Source organism: Octopus sinensis, linkage group LG8 (genome assembly GCF_006345805.1).
Source record: "Octopus sinensis linkage group LG8, ASM634580v1, whole genome shotgun sequence".
Lineage (NCBI taxonomy): Eukaryota > Metazoa > Mollusca > Cephalopoda > Octopoda > Octopodidae > Octopus > Octopus sinensis.
This window is the reverse complement of record NC_043004.1, coordinates 105,916,325-105,936,324: the sequence shown is the minus strand read 5'-3', so window position 1 is coordinate 105,936,324 and position 20,000 is coordinate 105,916,325. Positions and strand designations below refer to the sequence as shown.

At 38.1% G+C, this 20,000-nt stretch overlaps 1 protein-coding gene across 14 annotated transcripts in view; it reads right to left on the bottom strand.

The window, feature by feature from the left end:
* LOC115214900 (tensin-3) overlaps positions 1–20,000 on the bottom strand; it is a 930,040-nt gene that overhangs the window by 422,421 nt on the left and 487,619 nt on the right. For 13 of the 14 annotated variants that reach the window (XM_036505648.1, XM_036505645.1, XM_036505643.1 and 10 more), the window contains exons 2-3: positions 15,541–15,658; positions 8,002–8,039 (exon numbers count right to left, since the gene is read on the bottom strand). In XM_036505648.1, coding sequence (XP_036361541.1) covers positions 8,002–8,039; positions 15,541–15,658 — 156 coding nt within the window. Of the gene's footprint in view, positions 1–118; positions 571–8,001; positions 8,040–15,540; positions 15,659–20,000 lie in introns of those variants that run through there. The other variant, XM_036505655.1, reaches the window with a different exon arrangement.

Below are 20,000 nucleotides of genomic sequence, written 5' to 3'. Positions count from 1 at the left end.
TAAACAGATAAAAAATAAGAAAAAAACCCCTTCAAAACATAACATATTTAACAAGTATTCGTCAATTATCAGTCATATTGTTTTAGTTGTCAGACAATTCCAAGGTGATAACCCTTACCTTTTTAGAAGATTTTTCAGTTTTCTGTTGACTGCTCTGTTGCCGGTTGTGTGCAAACTTCAGCATGGTTGGAACAGTATGAGACTCACGAAAAATCTGAGAATGTTACCACACAACTACCTGTAGTTTGATTCTTAAACCAAGTAAAATTGTCCTTGCTGTGTTGTTTGTTTTTCTTTTTCCACCTCTTTCCCTGGACTTTTGGTGAAGAGAGGGTATGGTGTTTGTTTCTTTATTGTTTCTTTTCTTTTACGTAGGTTTCAACAATTTTTTTTTTGTTTTTTATAATTTATTTGTTTAAGACTCTACGGTGTTTCAGAATTGGTAAGACATAGCTCAGCCAGTTGCTTTCGCTTAAAGATGGACAACCAGGCATTTCAGATGTGATGGTAACATTTGTTTAGCCTCACAGCTCACCTACCAGCAATGCCAAGAGTGGCAGGTGCTTTTACTTAGTTTTATAACACCTTACCATGTTCCATTTTTACTCTAGTTCACTGACGTAATAGATTTCTCTAGAAATTCAACCCACACTGATAAATACAAAATACATAGAAGTATATGTATATAAGAAAATACACAGAAGTATATATATATGTATGTATAAGAATAGAAAGAAAAAAAGCTATTGTAAGTTATCATTTCTGCTTCCACATTTTGTGTAGAAGAGAGAAAAATGAAGATGAAGAATAAATGTTGGAGATTTGTTAAGCAAGAACGTTTTCTGTTTTAGAAGTTGTCCATAGAAAAAAGAGAGAGAAAGAGAGATAGAGAGTTAGTTACTGATGGAAATAACAGAACAAATACTAGCGCTGAGTTAAATCAAAATATCACAGCTGGCACTTGTTAGATGATGTTTTCAGACCAAAAAATATTTCTTCAGTAAAATTGCTGTTGAAAGAACTATTAGTCAATTCTTTTGAAACATATTCCACCAACTTGGAAACACTTTCTGTGAAATACTTCCAACAGTATTTTGAATAATTTGTAACTCATACTTATCCAGTTTCTGCTTCCATCGAGAATTTGGAACGTACTAGAACTAGAAACTTACATTCACTAAATGAATAAATAAATAAATAAACCTTATAGAAAGTAAAAAAACAAAAAGTTGGGAAATAAAAAGATAATGCTTGAGAAAAGTGATGCTGTAGGGTTGTTGAACGGAAATAATCTGTCTGTAAAATTATCAGTAAGGTTTTCTATATATAAACATCACAACCATTCTAAGGGCCCACCACTGGCCCTGGAGGTATGATATTTCAATTATAATGGCTGCTATCAGAAAGCCACAGCTGCCAAGTAGGGCTGCTGCTTAGCTCCCTTCAAGTAAGTGGCTTACTGAATATACAGGGAGCTGAGAGTGGTAGGGAAGATGAGCCTGCTTGTTACAAAAGGGGCAACAGTGGTGGTAGAAACAGTAGTAGCAGTACCAGCAGTAGGGGCTGTATTGGTGGTGATGGTAGCAGAGTATGTGAGAGTTCCAAAGGGTCTGGTTTGGTAAATCTAGTTAGCGTATATAATAAGCTTCATAACACATAACAGCAAAAAGAGGGAAAGTAGGTCCTGCTAGAAAGTTTCCAAATATAGAACATACAAAAATAGATTAGAGACTAACAGACATGGTCTACAGATCTCTGGAATGGATTAATTCCATAGCAATACAGCATACAGGTCAAACTGTTGGCATGCAGACATCCATATCAATGAGTATCAACACATACGGTGGATCCATGTTGGTCTTGTCCATTCTTTATCCAGTCAATTTATGTTGAGAGGTGATGCAGCAGAACCATTATTAAAGGTGCTCTGTCGGTGAAGATCCTGACTTTCATTTCAGACATAATGTATCCAAAATTACATCACTTAGTATGTCCTTTCTTCTTCTATGGCAACAGAGTGGAATTTGAGAGCAAAGTGGTTGTTCTATCAAGCAGGTGGCATGAATATATAGAGAGGCAACCCCAATGCATTATGCCAGGCTGTCTTTTAATTTGTTGGTCAATTAGCTTGCACATACATACATACATACATACATACATACATACATACATACATACATACATACATTCATACATACATACATATATACATATATACATACATATATACATACATACATACATACATACATACATACATATATACATACATACATACATACATACATACTAACAGGCTGAAACACTTGATGGGAGTTCTTCCTTTAAAGATTTCCCTGCTCACCCCTAGAAAGTGAGTATGTACACACACACACACAAAACTTAAGGTATATGTTTGTAATCCTAAAATTCTATTCACCAAACACAGACACAAACAAACTGGCTTAACCTAGAGAAAGTGGTTGTGCACATGTCCTTTGCAGGGCCCTAGAAACTGATGAGTTTGATGTAGTTCATATTCTGTCGCACAAATTAACAGCTATGGAAATAAAAAAAAAGACAGCATTCTGAACCACAAACATTGCCAACAATGAAAATGAAACTGCAGAAGTGGCTTTCCATGAAGTCCATTGCACAGGTTGACAATAAGTCCTTTGATATCTTTCCACATACAGGTGCAAGCATGGGTGTATATTTAAGAAGCTGGCTTTGAAACCATACAGCACCTTTAGCAAATGTCTTTTAGTATAGCCCAGGACCAACCCGTACCTTGTGAGTGAATTTGATAATTTGGTTAAAGGAGACTAGAGACTATGAGGAAGCCTGTTCAGTATATATATATATATATATATATATATATAGAGAGAGAGAGAGTATTTAGAAATTACTTGGTACAGTTATAATATTTAGAGAAAGTTATTTTTTCAAAAAGTTCAGATTAAGAAGAAAAAAATTTTTAGAGAGTAGAATGGTACTAACCTTTAGGAAAGAATTTCACAAATTGTGAAATAATAAATTTAATAAATGCTTTAATAAATGTGCCAGCACTTTCAGTTATCAATGGTGAGGACTGAAAGCACTTGCACATTTATTATATTGTCTTATATTATAGTTCTTGGCTGACCAATGCCTTGTGAGTAGATTTGGTAGATGGCAAGTGAAAGAAGTCTGTTATACATACATATGTGTGTGTGTGTGTGCGTGCATATGTATGTATATATACACATCTGTGTGAATGTGTAATGTATGGCTGTGTCTCCTTTCCCCGACTTCACATGGTAGCTGTCAACGAATGTCACTGTCATTCCTTTCCAATATTCTGCTAAAACATATCAGACCTTAGGGAAATATTTCTTTGCTTGGAAACAGGTGAGAGTTGGTGACAGGAAAGGCATCCAAGTGAAAAAAAATCTGCCTCAATAAAACTCTGTCTGACCCATGCAAGCGTGGAAAAGTGGACGTTAAAACAATCATGATGGTAATAACGAGGGCATCTGGCTGTAAAATGCTGTCTCAAACGCCCTATCCAGCTCATGCCAGCATTGAAGAAACAGACACAAAAATGGTGATGATGGTGAGGACGATGACGACAACGACAACGATGATGATGATGGTAGTGGTGTTGATCATGATGATGTAAACATATATGAAGATAAATAAATGTTCAACACATAAACACTCATACATATACAACAAGTACGGTCATATTTTGGCATAATTTTGAAATGTTATTTTTTGTCTTTTAGTTGCAGCTAAGAGCAACTTAAGTTGTGGATAAGTGTATTTATAACACCCTATCTACATCTTGATTTATGTAGTGTTTATGTATATTGCTTCCCTAGGGAACTATAAAGATAAGTATGCTTGGTGGGCTATGGATGCTAAATCCACTTATGACTGCGTAGGACATGATGTTAACAGGATATGAATTTATAACCGAAATTTGAGTTAGAAGATGCTGAAATATTATGTGTTTTAATGATGAATGACTCTGCAGCCACCACTCAAACTCCTGCATCATCCAGGTGTTCTTCAGCTGGCATTCCAACGAAGAGAACTTCTTTTGAATAATAATAATAATAATAATAATAATAATAATATAATAATAATAATAATAATAATAATGATAATAATAATAAGTGTTATCATTTACATTGTTTTGTCTTGGCATAAAAGATGGGCTACAGCAAATACTCTGCTCAATACCACAGATTTGCTTGTCAGTTGTTTGACTTTAACCAGTGGAGCATGTCCCTTAGTAGCTGACAATATGTGCATCTCTGATCACAAGCAGAAGTAGTGGGGGAGCATCATGGCCATATGTTGAGAGGAATTCTTTGGGGTTTGAATAATTCACCTCTAGAAACATGGGTGGTTCGTTCAACATCCTTAAACAATCCTTATCCAGGGACCTTTTGACCGGGATGGGTTACTCGACCAGAAGAAAATTCTAACTGGGCCCCACCTGCAAGGTCATGTGCTGTTTATCTTGATATGAGATCACCATGTCACGCATATATGGTTGTGATGCATGTGCCAGGTGTACCCTTATCAGACGGGTAGTCATGATGGGTATACTGAGCTTCGTATATTCTACCCCAGTGTCACTTTGATGGTATGTACTGCTCTCTCACTAAATAATAATAAAGAACTGTTACCAAATGTCTCTTGTTCAGAGATTTAAAAATAATAATTTTATATTTATATCTATATTGCCATCATTTAATGTCCATTTTCCATGCTGGCATGTGTTGGATAAATTTCTATCTATCTAACTGTCTGTCTGTCTGTCTGTATGTATGTATGATTGTATGTATGTATGCATGAATGTATGTATGTATGTATGTATGTATGTATGTATGCATGAATGTATGTATGTATATATTTATCCAAGCCATGCCATCATGGAAGATGGACACATTCCATCTCCTATTTTATTAATACTGTTACTCCAACTGCCACTACAAAGTTCCTGCAGTAAATCTACAGCTAACAACAGGTAATCGAAACGGTGCTGGTGCTTTATTCATCATCCATTTATACATTTTGTATAATTTTTCCATTATATATATATATATATATATATTATGTATACACTTACACTTATATGTAAGTTTACATTTAAACAAAAATAGAATGTACAAGGGTATAGAGTATGTACACCAATATAGAACAAAATGAGAATCTAAAGTTATCATAATTTCATCCTCTTTTAAGATATATTTTGACAATTTACTTTGTTGAAATCTCAATGTGTCCACCCTGTAAAGTGATTGGTATTAGGAAGATATTCTGTCATAAGAAACCATGCAAAAAGGAACACTGGAGCTCAGTGCAGTGTTTGGGCCAATTGGATTGTGACAACCTGTCCAACCCACGCAAGCATGGACGGAAGATGTTTAATGTTGACGATGATGATGATGTATTTACTGTTCAATCTTAGTTAACTAGCAATAAATTCAAGCTTGCTTGTTGAACTAATAGATTGTAAATAAACTACTATGAATGGAGTTAATTTTTTTTCTTTAAAATTATCCAAGTGAACTCAATGAGAGTCACACCCCTTAGAATGTACAATAAAGAAGGGTATTTCATGAGTTCAGTGAAAATCAAATCAAAACACGAGTGACATACAAACTTTACAAAACACAGATGACATACATATTTTGCGGCTGAAGGAAAGGAGCCATCATTATGGACAGAGAGGATCAAGGTAAACATAGCAAAGTATCAGTAACAACAACAGTAATACTCATTATTTGTATTACACCCTCCACCCCACCACACACACACAAAGTATAGAAAAGAAAACTTAGTAGAAAAATGTTCTAAAAGAAATTGCAGTCACGAATAAAGTCATAAATATAAATCTTTTTTATGTCTTTTGGTTGTTTCAGTCATTTGATTGTGGCCATGCTGGGGCACCATCTTGAAGGGTTAAGTTGAACAAAGTAACCCCCCTCTCCGCCACCCAGTACTTATTTTTAAGGCTGATACTTATTCCATCGGTTTCTTTTTGATGATGCGCTAAGTTATAGGGACATAAACAAACCAAGATTGGTTGTCAAGCTATGGTGGAGGACAAACACACATACATACACAAACACACACAGTTACAATGTGGTTCTTTCTGTTTCTGTAACCAAATCCACTCCCAAGGTGTTGGTCAGGCTGGGGCTATAGGTGAAGACACTTGCCCAAGGTGCCCTGCAGTGGGACTGAACTCAAGACCACATTGGTGAAAAGCAAGCTTCTTAACAATACAGCCACACCTGTGCCTATACCATACCTGCGCTTGTATAGGCATACCTTTCTATTAAATGTATGACCAAAAAATTGATCAGAAACTGTGTGCTGAGCTCACATTATTTTACCTGTTATTAAACATGTAAACCATTGAAACCAGTCATATATAATTGTTTTCACAGTTGATAATCTTTCCTACTCTAGGTGCAAAGCCTGAAATTTTTGGGGAGATGGGGGCCAGTCGATTAAATTGACCTCAGTATACAACTGGTACTTAATTTATCAACCCGAAAAGGATGAAGGGCAAAGTCAACCTAGGCAGAATTTGCACTCAGAATGTAAAGATAGACGAAATACCACCAAGCATTTTGCCTGGCATGCCAACGTTTCTGCCAGCTCATTGCCCTTTTCACAGTTGATAATATCAAAATCAAACATCTCTTATTCCCCATAATCCAATCACAGATACAACATCTATATCATTGATAATCTATGGTATCGGTAGGAATATCAATGGAATGTTATGGTGCATAGCACATTGGGCAAGTGTCTTCTGCCATAGCCCTGGACCAACCAATGCTTTGTGAGTGAATTTGATAGATAGAAACTGTGTGGAATCCTGTAGTATATGTGTGTGTATGTATGTATACTGTATGTATGTGTGTGATGTCTTGACTTGTGTGTGACATAGATTTAAACGAGGGAGGGTTGTGCAATGTCATCTGCCTCACTCTCTTGTCCATTCCTATCTGATTCCAGTGGCAAGACAAAGTCAAGATGACTAGAGATAGGTTGGGATGCAATGGGTGGCCACAGTGTCTTTTGTTCCTCACTGTACCCTGTTTTGATTAAATCATAAAAAGAGAAGACTTAATTAACACTGGAAATGTGGTGAGTAATAATTAATTAGTAATAGTTTGAGAGACAGAGAGGGAGGGAGGGTTGAGTGATATGAGAAACTGTTGTGATTCACCTTCTTCTCAGTGTTGACTGTCCAACTGGGTTATATCTGAGATGAACCCTACCTGTCTAGCCTATCACTAGAACCTACAGCAAATTCCCTTTCTGGCTCACACGTCTACATGTATCATTCTGCTTCTCTGCATAGTCCACCAGGTTCAGTCTTCAGATGCATAGGTAGTTAAGCCCTTGATCACTGAAGGTTGAAAACCATCAGTTACCCTCACTATGGTTTAGCTGCCCTGACTAGCATAGCTGCACCAACAGTGGTGCCACCTTCTGTGAACAGAATAGGATTGCAGGAGCACAAAGCAAACACGAGCTGCACAAGTCCTGAGCCAACTCCTTGCCTTCATTCCCAGAAGACCACCAGTGTTCGACCTGTAGCAGAACCTTTTGAGCATACCTCAGCCTGATTGGCCACAGCTGGACACACTGTGACCCATCTTCTTCTCCCATGTGATGTCCTTATTCATCGTCGACAACAATGGACAATTATCATTATCATATATATGTGAATATGTGTGAGCATGTTTCTGTGTTTGTCCCCCTGCCACTGCTTGAAACCAGTGTTGGCTTGTTTACATCCCTCTAACTTAATGGTTTGACAAAAAAGACCAATAGTTCCAGACTTAAAAAAAGTACTGAGGTTGATTTGTTCAACTAAAATCCTCCAAGGCAGTGCCCCAGCATGACCACAACCCTGTGACTGAAACAAGTGAAAGATGAAAATAAAAATAAAACCCACCCTATTTGGTAAAGAAAACAAAATTATTTAGTTAAAATTTTACCTACCTCTGTTTCACATTTCCTGTGACAAATAATGTGACAATCTACAAAAAAAACATGGAAAAAAATTGGATGAGAGAGGATTTAGAAAAAATATTCACTGAAGGAAAATCATATAAAATATCTGCTTTGCATGTGTTTTTATCAATGCTTTTCTAAACCAGAAAATATCTCACATGTACAGGATTTGTTCAGTATCACTGGACAGTTAGACACATAACACTTGTATACCTTTATACAAGAATACAGTAACTGAATAAATAGATAGGAATTAAGAAAAATGGATAACTGAAATGGTTTACAAAAATAGTCCAGTTTGGTTACTCGGACTAATTCATAACTGTGTATCTAAACAAACTGCTTCCTACTCATTGTAACCTATAAGCACTTTTCTCCATTTCCCCCAGGTTTCAGGGATCCTGCAAAAAAGTTATGAGCACTGTCTTACCTATTTTGATTAAATCATAAAAAGAAAAAGTCATAATTAGCACTGGAAATGTGGTTAGTAATTATTAATTAGTAATAGTTTGAGAGAGAGAGAGAGAGGGAGGGTTGAGAAATATGAGAAACTGTTGTGATTCACCTTCTTCTCAGTGTTGACTGTCCAACTGGGTTATATCTGAGATGAACCCTACCTGTCTAACCTATCACTAGAACCTACAGCAAATTCCCTTTCTAGCTCACATGTCTGCATGGCATCATTCTGCCCCTACTGCCCAAATCCAAAGAACACTCATGCTGGTCCTACTTCTACCCACTTAAGGTCACTGACCCTTCCTCTTCCGGTAGGGCCTCTCAGCCATTGACATCACTGACCCTTTCCTCCTGGTTCACTGCATCTCCATAAGATGGTTAGAAAAATGCTGTATATGTTAACAACAAAAAGGTTTCTCTCTTTGTACAGAAAAATGGTAGCATGTGGCATACATCGTAAGGTGGTGAGCTGGGGAAAATGCTTTGTAGTGTTTCATCCATCTTTATGTTCTGAGTTCAAATTCCACTGAGGTTTACTTCACATTTCATCCTTTTGGGATCAATAAAATAAGTACCGGTTGAGCCCTGGGGTTAATGTAATTGACTTGCTACCTTTCCTGAATTTGCTGGCCTTGTGCCAAAATCTGAAACCAGTATGCAGCATACATGAGTAATATAATACAGTATGGTTTTCAACCAGAAGGAAATTAAGTGAAGGATCAAGGGTCATGGTCCTATGTCATCTCCTTTTATGAGGATTAGCTTCTTGAGAACGTCTTTACCATTTCATCTTCTGACTTGCTTAGCCTGTCTCTTCTACTTTGAACACACACAGAACTCTTTTTATACTGCTGCTATTCATCACATGTCAATATATCATCATAACCATCCTCCTCCTCATCGTCATCATGATTATGAGGATGATGATAATGATGATGATGATCATCATCATTATCATCATCATCGTCATCATCACCATTTTAACATTCACATTTGAATGTCAGCATGGGTCAGATAGAGATAGATTTTCTACAACCTGATGCTCTTCTTGTCACCAATCTTCATCTGCTTCCAACCAAGGTAATATCTCCTCGTTCTTAGACATGCTTTTGCAAAATATAACATGTATACACACATGCATATGAATGCGTGTGTATACAGGAATGTGTATGGCTTAAGGATGTTGGGCTCATGATTATAGGGTTTTGGGTTTGGTTTTTGAAGCAGGCAGCATGTTGTATGTACCCTTGAGCAAGACACTTCATCTCACCTTGTTCCAATCTAATCGGTTGAAATGAAACGAGGGCTGCACCAGGTGAGTGCTGGCATAGTATTCTTCACTTCAAGCTGTCATGTTTTGGATGATCTGCTGGATCAGGGATCAGGGATTAGAGGGCTGACTGGGTGACTTGTGACTACATGGGCACCTGAAACAATTAGTTAAAGCATGGTACACACTGCCAAGTTACACTTGCTTGTGAGTGAAAGCTGTGATTGTGTATCATCATCATCATCATCATCATCACCATCACCATCTTCCCTACCACTGCTGCCGCCGATGACACCACCACCACCACCACCAGCATCATCATCATCATCACCATTTAATGTCCATTTTCCATGCTGGTATGGGTTAGACACTTTGACTGGAGCTGGTAAGGCCAAGGGCTGCACCAAGCACCATCGTCTGTTCTGGCATGGTTTCTTTGGCTGCATACCCTTTCTAATGCCAACTATTTTACAAAGTGTACTGAGGGGTTTTAAAGTGGCACCAGCATGTGTGCCTTTTTATGTGGCACAGCACCAGCGCTTTTAATGTGGCATCTATTATCAAAGTTAACTATTTTTCCATTACTTTGAATTTCTTCCCACATAGGCTGTCAACAGATGGTATATGAACAAACAAATGGCTTAAATGCTTTCAAAACATTTCTTTATTGATATACCATCTGATGATTGCTTCTTTGGCAATAAAACTGAAGCAATGGAGAATTTGCAGACATTAACAATAAGAATATATTTTTGATGTTTGACACGTTGAGTCCTCTGTACTGGGTTCAAGTTTCTACTTGGAAATTTGTGTGTGTGTGTGCATGCTTGCGTGTGCATGCGTGTGCGTGTGTGTGTGTTTGAGTGTATGTCTGTATGTGTGTATGTGCATGTGTTTGAATGTGTGTATATCTGTGCATGTGTGCATGTGTACATGTGTGTGTGTATGTGTGCATGTGTGTGTGCGTGTGCGTGAGTGAGTGAGTGTGTGCGTGAGTGAGTAAATGAGTGAGTGTGTGTGTGTGTGTATGTGTGTGTGTATGTGTGTGTGTATGTGTGTGTGTGTGTGTATGTGTGTTTATGGTTGTGTTTCCCTCAATTTCAGTTGGCCTGACATTTAAACACTTTTCTTATGCTAAAAACTGTTCTTTCTCTCTCTCATCATACACATGCACACATACATGCACACAACACACACACACACACACACACACACACACATATGCACACACATTTACCTGAAATAGGTGAGGGATCTGCTAGAAAACAAGGTTGGAAACCACTTCCCCCACCCAACTGTCTATCCATATTTTTACCTGCCCTTACTGATTAATTTCTATATTAACCTTTGTATCTGAACTGGTGGTGGTCGTTGAGGGAGTGGGTGGCATTCACTCCACCCTGTTCTGCTCCTTTTCCCCTCATAGAACTCAAAGTGATAACAGTATAAAGCCCTCCTGTTGGGTGGGGTTAGTGAAGAGATAAAAAGAACCCCCATTTCTCATAAGCAGACAGGTTCAAAAGTTCAATATTCTGAATGGAAAATCCTTTCACAAATATCAGAGATATTTCTGTTTGTTTTCCTTTCTTAATTCTTTACTTATTGATAACCAATTTTTGAGAGAGAACAAAACTATTACTTATTAAATACTATAGCTTCATTAGTACAGTTTCATTGGTAAGATATGTTAGTTTCATAAATGGATTGCATCACTAGTGTAGCTTGAGTGGCCCTTCTGTTTGTTGCCCCTGGACCCCATTAAAAAACATATATTGCCTACAGCAGACCCTATAGTGTCACCTGGGACTGATCACTCCTACCAAACCCCACCTAACTATGCTTGTGGATGGCATACTTTTCAGGAATTCTCTCATTAAATTATTAGGTTAACATCCAGCCCCTCTAATTATAAATTCATTCACTAATGAGCTCTATTTTCTTTCAGCAATCTTGATTGAGAAACTTGTCTTCATAAACTGTTACCAAAATATCGCTAAGCATTTCACCAAGCATGCTAACAATTCTGCCAGCTTGCCACCTTAATTTTACCAAATATTGGTTTCAAATTTTGGCCCAAGGCCAACAAGTTCAGGGGAGCAGGCTAGTCGATTACATTGACCTCCAGTACTCATCTAGTACTTATTTTATTGACCCTGAAAGGTAAAAAGGCAAAGTTGACCCTGATGGCATTTGAACTCAGAACATTAAAATGGATGAAATACTGCTAAGCATTTTGCCCAACATCCAAACGCTTCTGTCTGCCCTTCACCCTCATTCTAACAAAAATTAACCAATTGGTATTAACCATACCAATTTCCTTTACCAACTGACTAAACTCTTGTAATCCAGGAAACACCCCACTACATACACCCACACGTAATATTCTTGCTTTTCTTCTCTTAAGAATATCATCATCATCATTGTCATCGTTTAACATCTGTCTTCCATGCTGGCATGGGCGGAATGGTACCACAAGAGTCAGCAAGGCAGAAGCCTGCATCAGACTTCTGTGTCTGTTTCAACAGGATTTTTACAACTCAAATAAATAAAATACATTTGGTATAAATCCAAAGGTTAACAGTTCGATCCTTGCCCTTCAATTGAAGGAGTTCAATGAATGTGTATATCAGTCAGAGCGAAGAGTAAAATGGACTCATATATATTGTAATGGCCCTTAAAGAATCATCATTATCGTCGTCGTCATCATCATCATCATCATCATCATCATCATCATCATCATCATCATTTGCTGTCCATTTTCCATACTAGTATGGGTTGGACAGTTTGATAGGGTCCAATGTGTCTCAAGGATCACATGGAGTTTCAGTGTCTGCTCTGGCATGGTTTTTATGGCTGGATGCCCTTGCTGACACCAACCTCTTTACTTTAGCATGGGACTTTATGGTTGGATGATCTTTCTAACATCAACTACTTTACAGTACGGACTGTGTGCTTCTAAAGAATATTACAAGGGTCACCACAGTAGCATTACTTGGGTAGGGAGCAGTCTACTCTGGGTGATGCTTTTATGGGGTGGCACTTTTGGGTCTGCTGGATAAATTTGTGAAGGCTTCAGGGCCTACAGAGGTGGGGAAACTCAAGGGCTTCTCCAGGTATCACACACTCTAGCTACACAACTGGTAGATCAAAAGATGTTGTAAAATAATTTTGGAAGCTCATGCGTGCCAGAGTACACCAATCAGGCATGTGTATGAGGTTTCAAGGACAATTCAGTACCTATACAAGTATGCATGTAGAAGTTAGTACCTGTACAAGTATGCATGGTAAAAATGTAGAGAACATGTGAATCATCATTTATAAGGTATTAACTGAGAGAGATTATACGTAGGAATCAGTAAACAATACAGTAACTGCTTGGTGGGGTAAGCACATGTAGAACTTTAGGAGCAGAGCAGTTGCTGGGAGTGGTGTATGTGACCTTAATGAATACTATAGTAACTGTGGAATGAGGGCATATTTAGAACTTTGTGAAGAGTATAAATTTCAAATACCTTGGTAAAGTAAAAATAGTGAATGAGGAGGAGATGAGAAATGAGAAGATACAGGGCTTAGAGGTTAGGAAACTGGCATCTTGATAATGGTTTTAAATTTTGGCACAAGACCAACAATTTGAGGGAGGTGGCTAAGTCGATCATATCAATCCTAGTGGTCAACTGGTGCATATTTTATCAACTTTGAAAGGATGAAAGATAAAGTTGACCTTGGCAGGATTTAAAAAAACCTGAATTTCTGAAAAATATTGTTATGAGATTCTAGAAATATGTTCAAATGAAAATAGATATGTTGTATTGCTTTGTTCATAATCTTGGAAAACAATGCTGCTAAGCATTTTTGTCAGTGGGGGCACATGGCCTGGTGGTTAGAGAAGTCGAGGGATCATGTATTCAAATCTCAGACCAGGTGATGTGTGTGTTTATGAGCGAAACACCTAAGCTCCATGCAGCTCCGGCAGAACTTCTGCTGATTCTTTTGCCACAACTTTCTTTCACTCTTTCCCCTTGCATCCAGCAGCTTACCTGTAGCAGATCGGCATCCTGTCCAGGTAGGGAACTTATATGCCAATGATACCGGGAAACCGGCCCTTATGAGCCAGGCATGGCTTGAGAAGAAATGAGCAACAACAACATTTTGTCAGACTTCATTAACAATTCTTTCAGCTTGCTGCCTTAAGGTTCTTAGTAATGAGGTTATGAGTTTGAGTTATCCTGGCACCTGTGCTGGTGACATGTAAAAAGCACCATCCTTATGTGGCTGATGCTAGCGCTGCCTTGACTGGCTTCTGTGTCGGTGGCACATAAAAACCACCAACCGATCGTGGCCGTTACCAGCCTCCCTTGGCACCTGTACCGGTGGCATTTAAAAAAACCACCATCCGTATGTGGTCGATGCCAGCGCCACCTTGACTGGCTTCCATGCCGGTGGCACGTAAAAAGCACCAACCGATCATGGCTGTTGCCAGCCTTCCTTGGCACCTGTGCTGGTGGCATGTAAAAAGCACCCACTACACTCACGGAGTGGTTGGCATTAGGAAGGGCATCCAGCTGTAGAAACACTGCCAGATCAGACTGAAGCCTGGTGCAGCCTCCTGGCTTCCCAGACCTCGGTCAAACCATCCAACCCATGCTAGCATGGAAAACGGACGTTAAACGATGATGATGATGATAATGAGGTGCAGTATGTCTTTGACTTCAAATTAATCCAGAACATTATGGTCAATGCTGGCGTCAGGTCAATGGCACCTGTGTCAGTGGCATGTAAAAAACACCCATTACACTCTCAGAGTGGTTGGCATTAGAAAGGGCATCCAGCCATAGAAACCCTGCCAAATCAGATTGGAACCTAGTGCAGCTCCCTGGCTTATCAGTTTTCAGTCAAACTGTCCAACTTATGCCAGCATGGAAAACGAAAGTTAAATGATGATGATGATGACTTAGCTGACCAAAATGAGTATCAAGACTGACAGAATGCTCAGTCATTGTCAAGTTAATGGATTGATACAACTAAAACCTTTCATGAATGAAGAAGGATATTTCCAGCAGTGGACTGTTATATTCTGACTTTACTATTTACCATTTTACATAAAATATATATAACAAGTACACATTAGGTGTAAATATTTTTTAAGTATTAGAAGTAGTAAAGACTGGTGGTGTAGCAGAAAAAAATTAAAGGTTTTTTGTTGGACGAGACCACAATCTATCTTAGGAACCTTTCTTAGATAGTCTGATATCTATTTCTGACTGTGAAATGAACTGAGTTTCTGTAAAATTAAAAATTAAAGAAGCTTTCCATACATCCAAACACATAAAAAGAAATGCCAGCTTCTTTTGATTTGGAACTGAAGGCTTATGGTGTCATTTCACTTCAACATTTGTCAAGGAATACTTCACAGATTCAAAATGGATATACAAGGTTTTTTTTTTTTTTACGGAGAGATATATGATTATTCCAATATAAAGATTGGAATGAGATGTTAGATGCTACTGTTTGGACGCTGACGACTTGGCATTGCTGACTGGACACTGAACTTGTTTTAGTGGCAATAATTTTTGGCACTGGAGAGAGGGGGGAGAGAGAGAGGGAGAGAGAGACATTACAATTTATTGATTGAACACAACTGACATCATCACTTTCCTTCTCATACACATAAAGAGAGGCAGAAGGAGAGAAGAGGGGAGAGAAAATGAGAGAAACATTGAAACATCTTAAGTTAAATAAGTCAGTGTCAAATCAGTGATGCCAAAGAGGCAGGGCCAATACCATACACAAAGTTTACTTACCTACGCAGGAACTACCTTGGTTCCATATTATTTTTTTACACACAAGGCATTGGTGAGGTTGGACTACACGATGGGGCTGGAAGTTATGGACGATACATGTCTCCTCTGCATCTTGAGGCTGAAGTAAAGACAGAGAAAAAAGGCATTAGCTTACATACAGTCAATGCTAAATATTAGGTTTGTACATACACACACAAACGTATTTTTACTCTTAGAATTGCTGAAGCACAGAATAAACTACTGGCATCACTTGTTAGCTGTCGGGACACTGCATCCTTCGAAACTTCCATATTTCCCCAAATTCACCAATAGTACACCTAATGTCCATTCCCTACGTTTTTTTCTAGTGACTCATCCACTGTTCACTTCCTGTGCATATTCTATGTACTGTTCATGCACTTTTGGCTGCTTTTTCTGCTGATTACTATATACAATGAGTTTGTTACTATTATTATTATTATTTACACTGAGTAACAGACAAACACTTGCCAGATATCTGTACATACATGTTTATTTTTATATAAAAGGATGGAAACAAATCAGAAAACGGCATATGGTAGATACAAACAAGTGCTCAGAGTGGACTAAATACCCAAGATCCAATGTCAATCAAAGGGAGAAGGAATTCATGCAAACAAGAGTTGGGTATAGGTAATGTACCAGTGGAGCTGATGAAAGCAAGATAAAATAAAAGATGGATAGGCAGTTGTTATTGGCATCAAAGCATTTATGAAATAGCTTTATAAAAGTGAGTCAAGAAATATATAAATAAAGAAGAAAAATAGGAGAATCGGGAATGCAAGAATTCAGAGTAATTCTTCATAGATATGCATAGATCCTGAGAATTTATACTCTAATGTGTAGGCATGGATGTGTGGTAAGAAGCTTGCTTCCCAACCACATGGTTCTGGGTTCAGTCCCACTGCATAGCACCTTGGACGAGTGTCTTCTACTCTAATCTTGGGCTGACCAAAGTCTTGTGCCTGAATTTGTTAGATGGAAACTGAAAGAAGCCAGTTGTGTGTGTATGTGTGTGTGTGTGTGTATGCATGCGTGCGTGTGCCTGTTTGCTTTGAGTGGCTTTCATAGATTAGGAGGCCTAGTACTGGGTGACGTTTGTTGGATCGGTTGAGTTGTTGGATAGGGAAGGTGTAAAGTTGTATTTGTGACCCCGTTGATATGTGTAATAAGCACTTGCTGCAGATCTACAACTCAGATACAAGTCAACAGTGACAACGATATGTGAAATGAGTGTCAAACGCTGATATTGAAGAATACTGTGTTGTTTGTCATAAACCCATTGAGAGACGATGTCAAGTAGTGATAAGAGAAAGTGAACATACTTTAGAAACGAAACAAAGTGAGGTCAGGTGATTTACTTTTGAATTGCATATATTTTACAGAGGCAGAACAAATATGTTAAGGGTCACTTATAGAGGTAATTATCATAAAAGGGAAACTTTTAAAGCTGATGACAATCTGGAAATGTGAAGAAGGTGGAAATGCTGTGGGGTCAGGATAGAAATAGAAAACAAAAAGCAATTATTCCAAACTCCCACATCATGTAATATGTCTTTTAACCTTTTGATATCTCTCTGTCGGAAACTGTCCTTCGTTCTATGACACAAATTTCCAGCTTTAGTGATTTAACCATTTGCTATTCAGATTGTTCTTTCAAATGTAATGCTTATTTATTCACACAGTTTTGAATTATTACCCTTTACTCTTTTACTTGTTTCAGTCATGTGACTGTGGCCATGCTGGAGCACCGCCTTTAGTCGAGCAAATCGACACCAAGACTTATTCTTTGTAAGTCTAGTACATATTCTATTGGTCTCTTTTGCTGAACCGCTAAGTTACAGTCACATAAACACACCAGCATCAGTTATCAAGCGATGTTGGGGGGACAAACGCAGACACATACACACATATACATATATATATATATATATATATATATATATATATATATTTGTATTTATATTCGTGTGGCATCGTCCGTTTTTCTGTCCTTGTTTCGTTTACATTCGATCCTTTTTCCAAGAAATCTAATGCTCGCAGCTTAGTTTTTCCTTGGGGCTGGTCGGATCGGAGCAATATCAGGATTAATCAGCCGAAATTGCTAGGATGATCCGGTTCCTGACTGAAGATTAGAGGCTTCGAATGACCCGTCCGTTTTTTTGTGTCGTCTCTTTGTGTGTTTTGTGTTCTTGTCCCATTTTGTATTTTTATATATAATTTTTATACATATATATATATATATACATAAATACGATGGGCTTCTTTCAGTTTCTGTCTACCAAATCCACTTACAAGGCTTTGGTCGGCCCGAGGCTATAGTAAAAGACACTTGCCCAAGGTGCCATGCAGTGGGACTGAACCCGGAACCATGTGGTTCATAAGCAAGCTACTTACCACACAGCCACTCCTATGCCTAATCATAAATTATCTTATAACTTTGAGGTTTCAACAATGTAATAGATTGTTTTTAGAATGACATTGTACAGTAGGCATGAGAGACTAGATCTGGCCAGTTTGAATATAAAACAGGTAGAATATTTTGGCTGGAGAAGAATTAAATGCTAAGGAATCAAATTATTCCTTCAATGTGGAAATCAGATATATCCACTCAAAATTTCATTACCCTTAACTGTGGAAAGCAATTTTATATTCCAGTGTAGGTTTTGTTGAAAAATGTCATGTTTGAAACTATTTCTGTTGAGATATGTCAAGTTTATTCTGGCAGCATGACTTGCAGAAAATACCAATTCTATTTTTGGGTAGATATTTAACATCGTAACTGTAATAACCATGGAACTTAATTTCACAGGGAAAGGGTTAAAACTTTGCATCAAATTTCATGTTGATTCTCATTCCAAACATTGATTTAATAATGACAAAGTTATTTTACTAAATTCTTTATTATTTTCGAAATTAAATCAAATCAAAGGTAACAGTATATTGCAACAGACATTTGGTAACAACACAAACTTATAAACCCAGATAAAAAGATAATGTCTATGAAAAGAAGGAGGTATATGCATGTGTGTGAATGTGAAGAGAGGGAGAGAGAGGAGAGGGAGAGAGAGAGAGAGAGAGAGAGAGAGAGAGAGAGAGAGAGAGAGAGAGAGAGAGAGAGAGAGAGAGAGAGAGAGAGAGAGAGAGAGAGAGAGAGAGAGAGAGAGAGAGAGAGAGTGTAAGAAGATAGATGGGAATTTGTTTCTTTACATGTGTATTGCCAAAAGGAATAGAGATTATCTTGAGTTTTTCATCTCGGAAAAGACATTTCATTGAAACAAAGCAAAGATACTTTGTTTTGTAATCCCCCAAATACAAACAGACACTATTCTTTGATGCTTTTACTAGTTTCTGATATTTGATAGTGGTCATGCTGGAGCACTTCTTTCAAAAGAAAGAGAGAGAGAGAAAGAGAGAGAGAGAGAGGAGAGAGAGAGAGAGAGAGTGAGAGAGAGAGAGAGAGAAAGAGACAGAATGAGAGAAATATTAAAATATCTAATGCAAAATGAGTTAGAGATTCTAAACTGCCAGTACCAAAACAGCTGGGCCAAAACATCTAATACACCTTTAGAATCTACCTGTTACTCCAACTTACAACCTTTTTTTGATTGTTGAGTCATCAGTGACGACTCTTGTTTTTATGTGGTTCATTGAAGGCCAAATCACTGTCTCAGAACTTATCTGTCTCTTCTGGCTTTTGACCTCTTCTTCTTACCCTTTAATGCCCTCCTTCCAAGCTGGCATGGGTTGGACAATTCGACAGGAACTGGCCAGGCAGGAGCCTGTGCCATGCTTCTGTGCCTGTTTTGGCATTAATTTTACGGTTGGATGCTTTTCCTAGTGCCAACCACTCTGTAGAGTGGTCAGAGTGCTTTTTATGTGGCACACGCACAAGTCAGTTTTGGCAAGGTTTTTACAGCTGGATGCCCTTCCAAATGCCAACCACTCTACAGTGCGGACTGAGTGCTTTTTGAGTGGCACCTGCATTGGCAGGGTCATCAAATAACTTTACAAGACAAGGAGACAGAAACAGATGTGTTGTTGCAGAGGAGGTGCATGGGTTGTTGATAGAAATTGCAAGTAGAAGGAATAAAGAGAGAGGGGGGAGGGAAGTGTAATGAAAGGTAATAAAATGGTTGATCAAGAATTCAACAAATAAGGAACTACCATCACTATACAACTCTTTACACCATCTTGGTCACTTGTATTTGTGATTGTAATCTTTTGGTTATTCATCATTGACCACAGTTAAGGATAGGCATTTAAATTGAATTGATATCTGTATCAGACCTGTAAATGGTATCTCTCATAGATATAAGAGATACAAGGAAGGAGGGGGGGAGGTGCTGAAAAGTTCCTGGCTTTGGATAAAAGAAAATAGAAGAGGATCAGTAAATTTCCCTCTCAAATTCAGTCCTTCAATTTTCCTAAGCCTTGTAAGT